Source organism: Vipera berus (assembly GCF_964194415.1).
Source record: "Vipera berus genome assembly, chromosome: 2".
In the NCBI taxonomy this organism is placed as follows: domain Eukaryota; kingdom Metazoa; phylum Chordata; class Lepidosauria; order Squamata; family Viperidae; genus Vipera; species Vipera berus.
The window spans coordinates 173,510,521-173,526,299 of record NC_138203.1 but is presented as its reverse complement, the minus strand read 5'-3'; the positions used below and the strand labels follow the sequence as shown (position 1 = coordinate 173,526,299).

At 38.9% G+C, this 15,779-nt stretch overlaps 1 protein-coding gene across 2 annotated transcripts in view; it reads left to right on the top strand.

The window, feature by feature from the left end:
* SEPTIN9 (septin 9) overlaps positions 1–15,779 on the top strand; it is a 299,259-nt gene that overhangs the window by 63,746 nt on the left and 219,734 nt on the right. For both annotated transcript variants that reach the window (XR_014025332.1, XM_081319516.1), the window contains exon 2: positions 5,084–5,140. Coding sequence is in view for 1 of the 2 variants with exons in the window: in XM_081319516.1 (XP_081175642.1) it covers positions 5,084–5,140 (57 nt within the window). In the remaining variant the exon portion in view is untranslated. The remainder of the gene's footprint in view (positions 1–5,083; positions 5,141–15,779) is intronic.

Below are 15,779 nucleotides of genomic sequence, written 5' to 3'. Positions count from 1 at the left end.
TATATCAAAACCTAGCTTCAGAAAACCTGAATCATACTGACCTGACATTAAAAATACATTGAGTATAGTCTAAAACTGGATAAAACACGTAATAAAATTAATTATAAAAGATTATTAAAAAGATCTAAAATGATTATTTATGTTTCTGGAGAATCCCCAATGCTGCTGCACAGAATCTAGCCACCTGCGCTGTGATCACTGCCTGCTCATCCTTAAGCAGCCACTGGAGATAAATACTTTCCGAACAGCCAGGATACTTAGACTAATTGTATCTGATATAGTTTTCTATTATATCAGAAAACTAATAAAGAAAACTCTCCAACTTAACCTGAAAGAATATAAGGTTGAAAGAATTAAAACTTATTGTATGTTATAGTCTTAAAGATATTTTTTTTTAAAATAAAATGATGTATCATTGGTACATATCCTTGGAAAAATTGGCTAGAATGTATAAAGATCCTTCAAATTTATGCTGGAAATGTAATCAACAGGAAGGGACATTTTATCATATTTGGTGAATGTGTAACAAAGCTACAAAGGTTTGGGCTCAGACTGCATAAAATAATATAGAAGATTTGAAAGATTCATATACAATTGAATCCAGAGACTTTTCTTTTGGGATTGATGGAAAAGCAGTTGGAGAAAGCAGCTGGGGAAAAAGTCAACTTTACATTTACAAGATGGCGGACGTGCAGGCGGACGTGCTGGGCTGAGCTCTGCAAGTTCCAGAAACCAGGCGTCCTAGGAGCCCCTCAGGGGTGCTTTATGCCCTCTGTGTTGGGGTGATAGTGATGGGCAATGAGTTAGGCAGCTAGACAATGCTGTCTGCTGCCTGCTAATTTTACCGTTGGCGTTCCGCTGGTCTGCTGGTCTGCTGATGTGCTGGTCTGCCGGGCTTGTCGTTCGCGGCGTTTTCCTATCGCTTCGGGCCGTCTCTCATTTGTGGAGTTCCTCAGGGGTCGGTCCTCTCGCCTCTCCTGTTCAACATCTATATGAAACCACTGGGTGAGATCATTCGTGGCTTTGGAGTTGGGTATCATCAGTATGCTGATGATACCCAGCTTTTTATTTCGACCCCAAACCACCCCAGTGATGCCCTCAATGTGATGTCCCGTTGCCTGGAGGCGGTTCGGGTCTGGATGGGGAGGAACAGACTTCAACTCAACCCCGACAAGACTGAGTGGCTTTGCATACCTTCATCCTGGGTTATTTCGGATATTCCATCTCTCTCTATGGGGGGTGAATTATTACCCCCCGTAGATAGGGCTCGCAACTTGGGAGTCCTCCTAGATTCACGGCTCACTCTGGAAGATCACATAGTGGCTGTGACTAGGGGGGCTTTTGCCCAGGTTCGCCTGGTGCGCCAGTTGCGGCCCTATCTAAGCCGGGATGACTTATGCACGGTCACTCACGCGCTCGTGACCTCTCGTCTGGACTACTGCAACGCTCTCTACATGGGGCTGCCCTTGAGGACCACCCGTAGGCTCCAACTGGTACAGAATGCAGCTGCGAGAGTTGTGTTGGGAGTCTCCCGATACTCCCATGTTACACCTCTGCTCCGTGAGCTGCATTGGTTGCCAGTTGTCTTCCGGGTGAGATTCAAGGTACTAGTAATGGTGTTTAAGGCCCTACATGGCAGGGGTCCGGAGTACCTTAGGGAACACCTGCTGCCGGCATCAACTTCCCTTCGCCCTGTACATTCCCACAGAGAGGGCCTCCTCAGGGTGCCACCGATCAGAGAATGTTGATTGGTGGCCCCCAGAGGGAGATCCTTCTCTGTGGGCGCCCCGGAGCTATGGAATCAGTTACCGGTTGAGCTCCGGATGGCGCCCGATCTTCGCTCCTTTCGTCACGATCTAAAGACATTCTTATTCTAACAAGCCAGCCTGGCCTGATGGGGGATTGGTGGGGTTTTTTATTGTGTTTTAATATTTGCATTTACTGTTTTTAGTGGGCATATATTTAATTCCTTTTTTAACTTTTGTAACTTTGTATTTTTTTATTCTTGCCCTGTTCACTGCCCTGAGTCCTTCGGGAGAAGGGTGGTATATAAATATTATTATTAAATAAATAAACTTTGTTTTAATATATGACAATTGGAGCAAAGCTATTAAAGGCACAAAGTTGGGAAGATTCAACTTTATCCACAATGGGGGAGTGGATGGTGAAGATGATAGAACTTGCTGAGATGGCCAAATTGAGCACTTTAATTAGAAAGAGAACATTGTCTAACAATGACTGGGAATCCCTTATTGAATTTTGGTGGGAAAGAAAATAATGTAGTTATGATATATGGTTCTGACAATTAGAATCAAAACAATAGATTATAGAAAAAATAATAATGCTATAACCATAGTGTATGGATAACCTGCCCTCATACTTTTTTATATTTTTTCTTGAGTCCATGAGTCATAAAAGGGCCAAGTTTGAAGACCCCTGCGATAGATGCTTTGTCACAGCATTGACTAAATATATATATAATGAAAGGTGAGCTGTTTTACGCCCTAATAGGAAGTAGAAGACTCCAACTACAGATTGTCTTTTCATAGGATGGAAGGAAGTGGATATAGTTACAAACACTCCAGAATAATATTCCAATTTCTTTTCCAGAAGGGGAGTTTTATTTTAGTAACTGTATAATAGACAATTATTCACCATCTGCTTTAACTGTCTTAAGAATCCTTCTTCATGAGTTTGTTGCACTGTCACTGGCAAACCCAGATTTGCTTAATGTGTCTTACATCTAGGCCATGAATTGTGCAGCCTTTTCCGACTGTTTCACTTGCTACAAAACACAAATACCAGAAAGGAGAGTCAAAGGCATCCATGTATAACAGGTCTTTCTTTTGTCAAGCAAAGAGCCAAGTTCAGTAAGATTTGGCCTTGTCATGTGGAGGATGTCATGGTTCTGATAGATGAAACCCATCAAAAGAACTTGAAGGCAAAAATTCTTCCTTAAAGAACATTTTATTCAGGAAACAAAGTATCGGCACTACATAGTTGAACCCAAAACCTAAATTCCCTTCCCCCAGATACAAAGTAACAAAGTGCAATTCCCACCCCCAATAAGCTGTCATAAATCACATTCTCCAATTAGCCTAAAATGTGGGCTTTCTCCACAGCTCCTCACCCCGCCAAAACATTATCAGCTCGTCCTTGGGTTCCCACAAAGCAATGTTATTATTATGGCTAGGTGAGCTCGAGCTTTCATCCCAATCCCCCCTTCTACACCTGATTTCTAAATACCAGAAAAAGCATGTTAAAAGAAAATAAAAAATGGCTGCAATTTTCATCAGTTGTCAGAGTGGGAGGAACATCCAATGTTTATAGTGTTGAGAGAGGAATTCAATGGAAAAAGCAATTATGTTTGGAAAAGTAAGCAGTAAAAGGAAACCAGGCCACCAAAGACCACAGTAGCTGGACACCAGCCAGAGTATAGAACAATCCAAAGAATTTGTGTAAGATTGGGAGATGTGGACAGATCTGGTCTGTAGAATTGTCAAAAGTTGGACACAACTGAATGGATAACCTCATCATCATCACCCACTTTTATGGCACATCTTCTCTGCCACTGTTCAGATTTTAATTTCTTGCTAGAATTGAAGCAAAGAAAAAAAATTAACCCCAATGGACTAGAATGATTTAAGAAAGGACTGGACAGCCATCTATCTGAAATGATATAGGGTCTCCTGCTTGAGCAGGGGGTTGGACTAGAAGACCTCCAAGGTCCCTTTCAGCTCTATTTTGATTGATTGATTGATTGATTGATTGATTGATTGATTAAATAATAGTTTGTGGTCCTTTTCTGACTGTTGAAATGCTTTTCACTCATCCTTAAACCAGCAATGAATTATAGTGTGAAATTGCTGACATTTCTCCTGGCTTTATGACCTCACTTCCTAGCCTCTGAGAGTCACTTGACTTCCCTTCACGGTTAATGGGTAACAAACTCTTGCAGATTCAATGCACCTGGAAGCTGTCCTTGGAGAGTATGGAAATAAAGGGGAAAATTCTGTACTAGTAGAAGTAAGGATTACTTGCGGTTGTCTCACTCACAATATAATAAAGAAATTAGTGCAACAGTTTAACAATATGGCAGAAGAAAAATATTTCCAGGCTTTTGGAAATATGTAAAGAGTGTTTTGATTTTTCAAGAGTGTTTTGATTTACATATTAAATACATAACCCCAAATAAAAGTATCAGTTGAAAGGAAGTCAGTTATCAGGATTGTTGACTTGTGGAAAACGGGCTAGGGCTTGCCAAGTCATATGTCATAAAGTCACAAGGAATTATGTTTAGCCACAAATCAACTAGCCTTCCTCAATGCTGTAATTTTGCAGAGAGTTATGCTGTGGAATGTTCCAGTATGGTCATATTTTAATTTTCCTATGGTTGCATTTCACTAAAGGCTTTTAAGAAGAGATTGGGCAACTACATATTTGAAATGGTATAGGGTCTCCTGCTTGTGCAGGGGGTTGGACTAGAAGACCTCCAAGGTCCCTTCTAACTCTGTTATTCTGTTATTCTTCTCCTACATAAATAGCATTTGAACAATAACCGGTAACTAAAAAAATACAGTACCTCGCTTAATCTTCAAATGCCCATCTTTCTATCTAATATGCATGCAAGCATTTGGAAAATTCACCCTGAAAGTATATGCCATGCTGTGGAAATTAGATGCTGTCTCTCATTCAGAGGTCCTTCTGTGAAATATCGAGTCTGTGATTGTAGCATAATTTGTAGCATAATTTCTTTCAAGAGTTTTGAGAAACAGTATTTTGGTGATTCCTTCCTAAATTACTATTTTCTAATGGAGATATCTTAGTACCTCTTGGTCTGTGCTGGAGGAGGAAAAACAAATCTATGCTTCAACATGTACATTTTTAGTCATCATTGCTATTTATGATTTTGTTGGTGAAATTGCAGGCATAATTTATGTTGTGTTGAATGCATTCAGTTGATTTATGTGTATTTAGAAATTCCAAGCTCATTTACTGTGATAGCTTTTGCCAAAACAACCAGAGGATGCCCTGAATATAATATCTGCTTAATCATCTATATGCATTTTCTTCTTTGTCCCAGGAACCTCAAGGACCTCCAGTGGGAGACTCCGAAGACTTGCAGATGCAACAAGTCCAAGTAAGTTGTCTGGATAGGGTTAGACTGAAGAACTAGACTCCCTAATTGTTCTCATTTATCCCTTAGTGAGTAGGTTCATTAAGTAAGTGTGGTTGGATTGTTGCATCAGTTACAAAGTGACAATCCTTGAGCACCCTTCTTAGCAATCTTTACAAGTGCAAAGTAATGCAGTGAAGTTCATACAATAGTTTCCATGGAAGGATCAGATAACAGACAACGGAAAGAAAGGGTAGCATATATTTTACATCAGAAAGAGTGTTGTTGTTTTTTTGAGAAATTAGAGCCAACACAAATACTTGCTCTAGTCTGCAACTATATTTATTGCACAGGAATGCTTGTGCAGAATAATACTTTCGATAAAAAGTTGGACTCCTAATTGCTTTGTTATGTTTCTTTTCTAAAAAGATATTTTTGTTAAGAATTTTTAATTACAATAGTAAAATCTAAACTTGGGTCAAGAAAAAAGAATAAAAAGTGCAGGGGAAAAAAAGAAAAAAGAAATAATATCACTGATGATGTTACCTAGTTTGAATAATGAAACATCTGCAAGAAAACAAAAGCAAGCTCAGAGAGAACCAAGGACCCCTCAAAAAAGAGAATATAATAAAGAAAAAGAAAAGAATGTATAAAGATTTCCAGCCTTCATCACAGCAAGAATGACATATTACTGTCATAACTCTTCACGTCTTTTGAGGTTAAACAGGTATCTCTTTTTGTTAATGTTGGGGAGCTGTATCTTCCAGATTTTGCTTCATATGAATAAAAATATCTCTGAGACAGAGGCTTATATTGCCAGACTAGAGTGAGGGAGATTCCTTTTCTCAGTTATAAAATTCTTGGATTAACTTGACTTTATCATGGCTAAGCTACTTCACAGGAATGCTTTGTGGATACATGAATAGCACTAGGACTAGAACTTAGACTTATATACCACTCCATAGTGCTATACAGCACTCTCCAAATGGTTTACAGTGTCAGGATGTTGCCACCCACAATCTGGGTCCTCATTTTACTGAACTCAGGAGGATAGAAGGCTGAGACAACCTTGAGCCGGTCAGGATCGAACTTCTGGCAGTGAGCACAGTCAGCATGCAATACTGTATTCTAACCACTGCGCCACTACAGCTCCAGAATAGGATGAATCATATACTCTGCCTAGAAGATCAAAGCCACCTTGTTGTTGTTGTTGTTGTTGTTGTTGTTGTTAGTTGCGAAGTCATGTCCGAACCATCATGACCCCATGGACAATGTTCCTCCAGGCCTTCCTGTCCTCTACCATCTTCTGGAGTCCATTTAAGCTCATGCCTACTGCTTCAGTGACTCCATCCAGCCACCTCATTCTCTGTCGTCCCCTTCTTCTATTGCCCTCAATCTTTCCCAGCATTAGGCTCTTCTCCAGTGAGTCCTTCCTTCTCATTAGGTGGCCAAAGTATTTGAGTTTCCGTTTCAGGATCTGGCCTTCTAAAGAGCAGTCAGGGTTGATCTCCTCTAGGACTGACTGGTTTGATCACCTTGCAGTCCAAGGGACTCGCAGGAGTCTTCTCCAGCACCATAGTTCAAAGGCCTCAATTCTTTGGCACTCAGCCTTTCTTATGGTCCAGCTTTCACAGCCATACATTGCAACTGAGAAAAACATGGCCTTGACTATACACACTTTTATTGGCAGGGTGATGTCTTTTTAGTATGCTGTCTAGATTTGTCATAGTTTTCCTCCCTAGAAGCAAGCGTCTTTTAATTTCTTGGCTGCAGTCCCCATCTGCAGTGATCTTGGAGCCCAGGAAAATAAAATCTGTCACTACCTCCATTTCTTCCCCATCTATTTGCCAGGAATTGAGAGGGGCAGATGCCATGATCTTGGTTTTCTTAATGTTGAGTTTCAAGCCAACTTTTGCACTTTCCTTCTTTACCCGCATCAAGAGGCTCTTTAGTTCCTCTTCACTTTCTGCCATTAGAGTGGTATCATCTGCGTATCTTAGGTTGTTGATATTCAAAGCCACCTGACTTTGCTAAATTCTAAGCCCCAGCAACCCACTGAACCTGGTCAGAGACAGATGCTAAGTACTGCTCTGGGCCATGGTATTGGTCCTCTCTAAAGCTTTGGCCTTCTCATAGGAAAAATGAAATGCTAATGAAATAAAACTATAATAAATTTTAAAGAACTATAATGATAGTTTTCCCTGAAAATAATTTTTCCATAAAAGATGTAACCATTGTCAGCTGTCTTCAAGGAAGAGAAACTTGAACAGTTTGCACAAACCTAAGAGTATTCCTGTGTGGATCCATACACATTAAATCTACTGACTCATCATTTGATGGGCTGGTTCAATAAATAATCCACTGCAATTCTCATTTGTCTCATTTGTTTTCTCAATGTATTTTAAAGCATGTCATGCCTATGTGAAAGAGGCTGCCTGGCACAGATGGCACATCACATCACCCAGTAATATGCCTCATGTTATATTCACTGCCCACGTCTCTTGGATGGATTGAAACCACAGGTGGCCCTTTGAGCTCTGAAAGTAGCATTCCAAATATGGCTGATTTTGTCAGCGTAGAGATGAGGCACAAAGAGCTCAGCATAGGCCTGCATAAGAAGTTGACTGCCAGGCTGCTGCTTCTGTAATATGGCATCATAGGAAACAAAGAATGGCTTGTGCCAGTTTGTGTTTGTAGAACCAGGGACAGATTGCCACCCCTTTTGAATGTATGTGTGTCCAAGTAGATTAAAGAAAAAAGTATTTCTAAAGGCCCTTTTGCATTTTCACATTCCAAAGTACTGTGCTTATTTGATAGAATGCTGTTCTTCAGCTAGAGACTGGACTGATGATGAGATGGCAAAGCAGATATCCAGTTTCTTATTTGTGTAAAGGTTCAAAAGAGAACAACATAAAGACCCATATTATATAATCTCTTTCAAGATCAGCAGTAATTCTGATTACTGTATAGGGAGTCCTATGCTTTGGTTTTAGTGGAACATACCTACACAACATCCCCACTAGTTGAGCTTTTTTTTTATCTTTTACAAAAATAAGACATTGAGGAGCAATTTTAACATAATCCTTCTGGACCTTTTTTAATTAATGCAAATGAGAAAGGTTCTTGTTACAATAAATATACACGATCAATAGTGTTTACTTGCGTATTAACTTATTTATGCTTTTAGTTTGTACAATTTTTATCTGTTATAATTGTAAGCCACCCAGAGTAACCCTGAGGTAAAATGGGTGGCCAATACATTTTATAAACAAACAAACTAACAATGAGGTTTAATGAGGTTTTCTCATTGGGGGAAAAGAGATGTGTGAAAAATGCAGTAAGTGCCTTTCCCACACACCTAACAGTTCACTCTTTTAAAAAATGATGTAAGTCTACACAAATTGTTAGTATATCTCCCTTTCTCATATAACTGCTTGAAAGGAAAAAGAATCAGACAATCCTGTTTCATGGATAAACCCACAAATATGTTTTCCCATAGATACCTCTATACATCTCTGAGCACTTCTTAAGTAGGGTTATATGCTCCAGAGTGAATTGAAAAATATTTCTATTTTGAAAGACAGCTCCTAATTTTTATTTGACCAGATGACTGAGAAGAAAAAAACAGCATTTAGACCTTGCTGGGATTTTTTTTTTTTAAAAAAAAGAAAATAAAAGGCTATTTACTTTCCTCCCTTGCTGCAATATGAAACCATTAAGAGAAAGGCTTTATGTTGGAACCAACTACAGTGAAGCCATTTGCTCAGAGTGTGTCAGCGGGCTTGTGTCCCCATTTCTGCACCATCAGCATTTGGCCATTGACAAATCATGGCTTGTTTTGAGGCTTGTACATAACTTGTGTTGTAATAAAACCACAGAGCTATTAACAGTAAATCATGCACTTTTGCTGATAGCATGGAAACTTCAGTTGGAGATGTTTGTCCTTTCGATGCATCTGTTGTTTCTTTCACATTTTGTTCTTGATTCACCTTAGAATACAGGTGTTGAACAAAGACTTCATTTTTCACATACAACACCCTAAGACTGTGAATTTCATTGGCATCACAGGAAGGAGCAAAAGTCATTAAATGCTCCACCACACTTTCAACTATTCAAACTATTGGATGCCCTACAATATATATTGCTTTTCCCATTAAAAAAACCAAATATATCAATGTCAGAAGAGACATTTCCACCCTTTCTTTTCCTCTGATTTTGCTTTTTTATGTTTATAGATAAATGGGATAAAAATTAGTATGGTATTTTGCCCACCCATTCACATCTATAGATACATTCATGGGTTTTACAAAAATCATCCTATGTTAGAAAAAGTGTGCCCTATAATACACCATGAAAAGAAAGGCAAATAATACATGTTGTCTATCCCTTTTGCAGAGTATTGTTTCATAGTTTTCCAAACCAAAAGCAAAAATTCCTTTTAAAAACAGTTTGAAAATATTTGGTTCATGTATGATTTTGATATTTAGCTCCAAGTGAAATTTAATAGGGCTATACAGAACCTGGATTCATTGACATTTCAGTCATATCATCCCAGTGAAACATATTTCCAAATCGAAACAGAGAGTCTTTTGATGCAGTAAATGGAATCAGATGATTGTGAAATGTTTTGTAGCCTAGCAAAGTGTTTTACATTTTGATAATGTGTGAAAAAGAGCCAGGCTAACACTGACAAGTTCTGATCCAAATGCTTATATCACCCCAAAGGGACAAGTCATCATGGCCTTGAATTATTTAAATAGAGTGAATCATATTTGCCCAGCATGGACTTCAGTTTCCAACATTTTTAGACTATGGTAGTTATTATTAAAAGCTCTGGGAGGTGAAGTCACTTACCTGGAGGCCACCCAGATTGGAAAAAAAGTGGAATGAAGTGATGGGAACAATATGTGCATGGGGTTGATGGAAACATGGAAGAAAGAGATGACTAGAGAAGAACAGAAAAGGACAGGGGTGTTAAAGAGAAACTTTTGGGGAAGAAAAGATTGCCAGCTACTATAGTAAGAAGGAGTGTAGTGCTCTCAAGTTTCTTCCCTGACCTGGCAGGACTTAGGAGTGGAGATCCTAACACAGAGGTTGCAGAGAGGAGCACACTTTTATCTAATTTGTATGTTTAAATTAAGCTCTTGATGTTTATAATCATTCCATTTCAGACAAGGAACTGGTAGCCCAAAAAATATATTCTAAGCAAGGCAAACCTATCATTGGTCCTCTCTGGTTTGTAGTTTTAGTTGCTGTTTTTAAATTACATTTTTGGATGGTGATGTTAAACTATTTTGTAAGCTGCCCTGGGAAATCTTTTGTGGGCAGGAAATACATTTTAAAACAAGGTAAAATGGAAAGGTTCACTTTCTGTAAGCTTCTCCAGTGCAAGCAGGCCAGTGGCCCCATGAACAGAGACACAAAAGGAGAATATTGACAGAAGACCTTAACCCAGCCTCATTTGGGGTTCTCTGTGAGAGTAGATATCCGCCATTCCTAAAAGAGGACATTTTGACATCTGATGAAACTTTTTGCTATGAAGGATGTGGGATTGTAGCGCTGTAACAGATGGAAGGGAGTTGCATTGTCCCATTGCCAGGAAAGACAGTTGTGCCATCTTAGTAATAGACAAATATCTACTATTTTAATAACTGGCAGCAGATGATCAACGTGCAAAGCTAATTCGTACTTAACAGTTGGCAGTCCATGCTCGCCAAAATAAACATCAGCAAGGGAGGCCGACCGTCACAAAGCATTACAATTCTGAATGAACACAGAGTCGTGCACACCCACACAAACACACACTTCAATTCTCAGGTTCAACTTTTGCTTTGAACATTCCTAGTCAAACATTGGTGGAACCAGAAATTTTAGCAAATGTGCAATATCTATGAATTTGAGAACTGACTAGAAAGGCATGTGCAGACACAATGCAAATTATCCATTTGGTTCAACTGCCTTACATCCTGGGACACATCATGCAAGGATAGTATCTTTATTTTTAATACATGCTCAGTCAGTGCTTTTTTTCCCTTTGCCAATGGCCAAATTAGCTACATGTTGGCTGACACTGCCCACCTGCTATGAATGCCTTCTCAGCTGAAGTCACTTGCATTTCCTGTGGCTGGTCTGCTTCTTTTGTCTCCTTAGCTGAGTGAGTCACCCCAGGAACAGTCAGTTCCCTGCTGAAAAACTTGTTCATTGCTCAATACGTACATATGACTCTGAGAAAAGTTATCGACAACCAAAAAGAGGAAAGTTTCGCCATTTCCTGCTTGATTCTCTCAAATATGCCTGCTTCCATCTTCCATAATCCTAACCAACAGTTACCCTGACCAAAAGAGCTTTCAAGCCGAAGTTGTATATATTTAGGGTTAAGAATGGCTGCTTTACGTGTCGTTGAAATCTCTATATTTTCCAAAATATAGCTTGACATTTTCTGAATTCATGGACAGGTCTGTGCTAGAAATCTTAGAGATTACTAGGAAAGGATTTACAATTGACTTCTGGGATATTTAACCGATTTCCAAATCTTGAATACAGTCTTGAGATTTCCTAGTGACTTCCCATCCTTAACCAAATTCAACTTGGCTTATTATTTCATATTAGTTATTCTTTGTTTATTGGTCGCTGCATTATTGATTTGGATATTCCTATTTTTGTTTTGCTTTCTTTTATTTATCTCTGGCTAAAAAAAATAAATCTGAATTAGAGTATGTATTCCTGTGTTCCTTTATCTACAATAGCACTTTTCCCCCAAGAAATCATTTCTGATTCTGCCTTTCATCGAACATGTGCTGTAGCATATATCAGTGTTTCCCAACCTTGGCAACTTTAAGATGTGTGGACTTGAACTGCTGGTTGGGGAACTCTGGAAGTTCAGTTGTGCATATCTGAAAGTTGTCAAGGTTAGGAAATGTTTATATATATATGACAGTATTCAATGGATTTGGCACGTTTAGGGATGCAAGTGAACATAGGATAGCTCATTTCTTCCTGAGTAGGGCAGTCCATCCTGTTGCGTATAATATCATGTATAGTACAGTATATTGTACTGTACAGAGGGCTGAAAGGGCTTTCTCTAAGTAACCTTGAGGACGGGATTCCTTGCCACCATAGGGTTAGATGACCTTTCTCTTTTCAGCTTCTTCTTTTAACTGTTCTTGATTTTGAGATGGTTTTAAGTTATCTCTTGTTAATGCTGATTTAAACCTGGAACTGTCTGCATGGAAAACCTTTGCTGCACAGTGAGTCCTCAGCCTTCCAGAAACCACCAAGCCACAGAGTTCATTTCTTTATTGACCTACTGCACAGTGGGATCCCCAAACCTCTCATTGTTTAGCTAATTGCCAAGCTAATGATTGAGTCATTTTATCTTTTTGTCTCATAAAGCTTCAGCTAGCTTTTTAGAGATACTGTAGACAGACAGGCAAAGTTCTATGGAAACTTCTGTGGAGTAGATATTAGGCATTCCTTTTGTTGGAAAAAGTCTTATAATCTAAATGTGCAAATTCTGGCATTCAGGTTTATGTCAAAAGTATATGACATGCTACGTTCTTTCACAATAGATATTTGCTTTAAAGCTTGTCCCAGTTTTGCTCATTGGGAAATTAAACAGAGAACCTTTTCAGCTGAAGGGACAACTGCTAGTTTTGCAGATGTTCCTGAAATAAAACTCCAGTCAATCCAACTAACCATAGACAATGGTAAGGGATGCTGGGGTTTTAAGAACCCCAATATCTTGGTGGCCACAAACACCATATCTCTGGTTTCACATTCTGAATTAGACTCTTGATAGGCTGTCCAGTACAACAGACATGGCTATTTACATTCTTCTGCTTAAATTACATACTGCCTTCATGTTTATGTATAGAGCTAACGCCACACTTGTAGGACATATGCCTAAACAATCCTATTGCTTTCTATCTTATTCTTGGACAACACAGTGTACTCTTAGCACATACTGTATAAATTTAAGAAGTCGCTTCCTTGTTTTTTCTGGGACACACACTGTAACTCTTTCAGGGCTGGAAACAGTCACATTAGTGACTGCAATAGCACTTTATCCAGACAGCCATGGAATTAATACATGTTTCTTGGTCCCTTTCCCAGTGTCAATAAATTCTAAATTCCATGAGGCAAAATCTGTTTTTATGATCAGAACTTTTATGAAACCTAATCCAAAAGTCTATAGTTCTTATTGATGGTGGCAATGCTGGTGGGAGATGACAAGCAGTATAATTTTACTGCAGAGTCAGAATAGGCTAGGGTAAGGCTAGGCTAGGCTAGGCAGAATAGAATAGAATAGAATAGAATAGAATAGAATAGAATAGAATAGAATAGAATAGAATAGAATAGAATAGAATAGAATAGAATAGAATAGAATAGAATAGAATAGAATAGAATTAGAATAGAGTAGAGTAGAGTAGAGTAGAGTAGAGTAGAGTAGAGTAGAGTAGAGTAGAGTAGAGTAGAATAGAATAGAATAGAATAGAATAGAATAGAATAGAATAGAATAGAATAGAATAGAATAGAATAGAATCTGGAAGGGACCTTGGAGGTCCTAGCCCAGCCTCCTGCTCAAGCAGGAAAACCTATACCATCTCAGACGAGTGACTGTCTAGCCTCTTTTTAAAAATCTCCAGTGATGGAGCAACCATGATTTCTGGGGGCAAGCTATTCCACTGGTTAATTGTCCTCTCTTTGATTAGTTTCTAATCATTGTATTTTGTCCTGCCCTCTGGTACTTTGGTGAATAACATGACCACACCCCTCTCTTCTTTGTGGCATCCCCTCAAATAGTGGAATACTGATATCATGTCTCCCCTATTTCTTCTTTTCTTTAGACTAGCCAAACCCAAGTCCTGCAGTTATTCTTTATATGTTTTAGTCTCCAGGCCTTTCGTCATCTTAGATGCTCTTCTCTGAATTTTTTTCAAACTCTCAACTTCTTTTTTGTGATATGGTGACCAAAATTGGCTGCAGTATTCCAGGTGTGGTCTTACTAGGGTTTTATAAAGCGGTACTAATACCTCACATGACCTTGATTCTATGCCTCTGTTTATACAACCCAGGATTGTATTAGCTTTTTTGGCTGCTGCTGCACACTGCTGACTCATAGTCAAGTGATCGTCCACTAGGACTCCAGGGTCCCTCTCACAGTTACCGTTTTTAACCCAATCTTCACTTGTATCTTTGATTTTTCCTGCCTAAAACCCATTTTGTTGGATAGGGCCCATTGTTCAAGTTTGGCAAGAACTTTTTGGATCCTTGTCTTCTGGGGTGTTGGCTACTCCAGCAGTTTGGTGTCATCTGCAAATTTTATGAGTTCTCCTTCAATTCCCTCATCTAAGTCATTTATGAAGGTATTGAAAAATACTGGGCCTAAGACAGAACCTTGTGGTACTCCACTACTTTCTTCTCTCCATGTGGATGTATCCATTGGGTATGTCTAGTTTAATGAAGAGAAGGACAAGGGATGACATGATAGCAATATTCCAATATCTCAGGGGCTGCCACAAAGAAGAGGGAGTCAAGCTATTTTCCAAAGCACCTGAAGGCAGGACAAGAAGCAACGGATGGAAACTAACCAAAAAGAGAAGCAACTTAGAACTAAGGAGAAATTTCCTAACAGTTAGAACAATTAATCAGTGGAACAACCTGCCTCCAGAAACTGTGAATGCTCCAACACTGGATGTTTTAAGAGAAAACTGGACAGCCATTTGTCTGAAATGGTATAGTGTTTCCTGCCTGAGCAGGGGGTTGGACTAGAGGACCTCCAAGGTCCCCTCCAACTTTAATGTTGTTGTTGTTGTTGTTGTTGTTGTTGTTATTATTATTATTATTATTATTATTATTATTATTATTATTATTATTATTATTATTATTATTATTATTATGTCTTGTGAATGTTTTCACCTCCCATGAAATGCATTCTTTATTTTCTGCAAAATTAAATTGTACCTCTTTACAAAAATGTGGCAGTTGTTACTGCTGAGGCAAGTCATCTGATGATCTTTACCTGGAGCTGATCAGTTGGGGCAAAAGGGGACTGGGGATGTTCCTTCTGATAGATATCAGTAGAATGCCTATTTTCATATACATTTTTTCCCATCTATTTGTGAGAATAAGGGAGGCCTAGAAAAAAGTCTTGTAATGTAACAGTTATAGGCAACCATTTTTCCTCAGTAGAGCATGATAAGGAAGGAAATGTTAACCAACTTGTCTGTTCCTTTTCTGCTCACAGTGAGACTAATAAGAGAGTGAAATCTCAGTGCATTTGTTATATGGTCCTAATGCCATACGACAAATGCAACAAAAGACTTGTTTCAAAGAAGAAAATGTAGACAAAGTTGCAGCCTATTTGGGAAGATGGAGGTGGGGACATAGATGACAAAGGCATGAAACACTGACAAGTATGTTTTCTGTACTGACCTTTCTGCGCTCTCCCTGCAAATGGCAGTTGTGGTATGGAAAATAAACCTTTGCTCAAAGAATTTCTCAGAACATTGACTGGTTCAGGGCTGACTGATTTTTTTTTTTTTGCCAAGGCCAAGTCAAAGCCAAATATTGAAACACTGGTGCTGCACATGTTGCTGAAATAAACCATCTCATCATATCTAGGAATGCCTTTTCCCCTTTAATCTGTACAAGAGAGACTGTA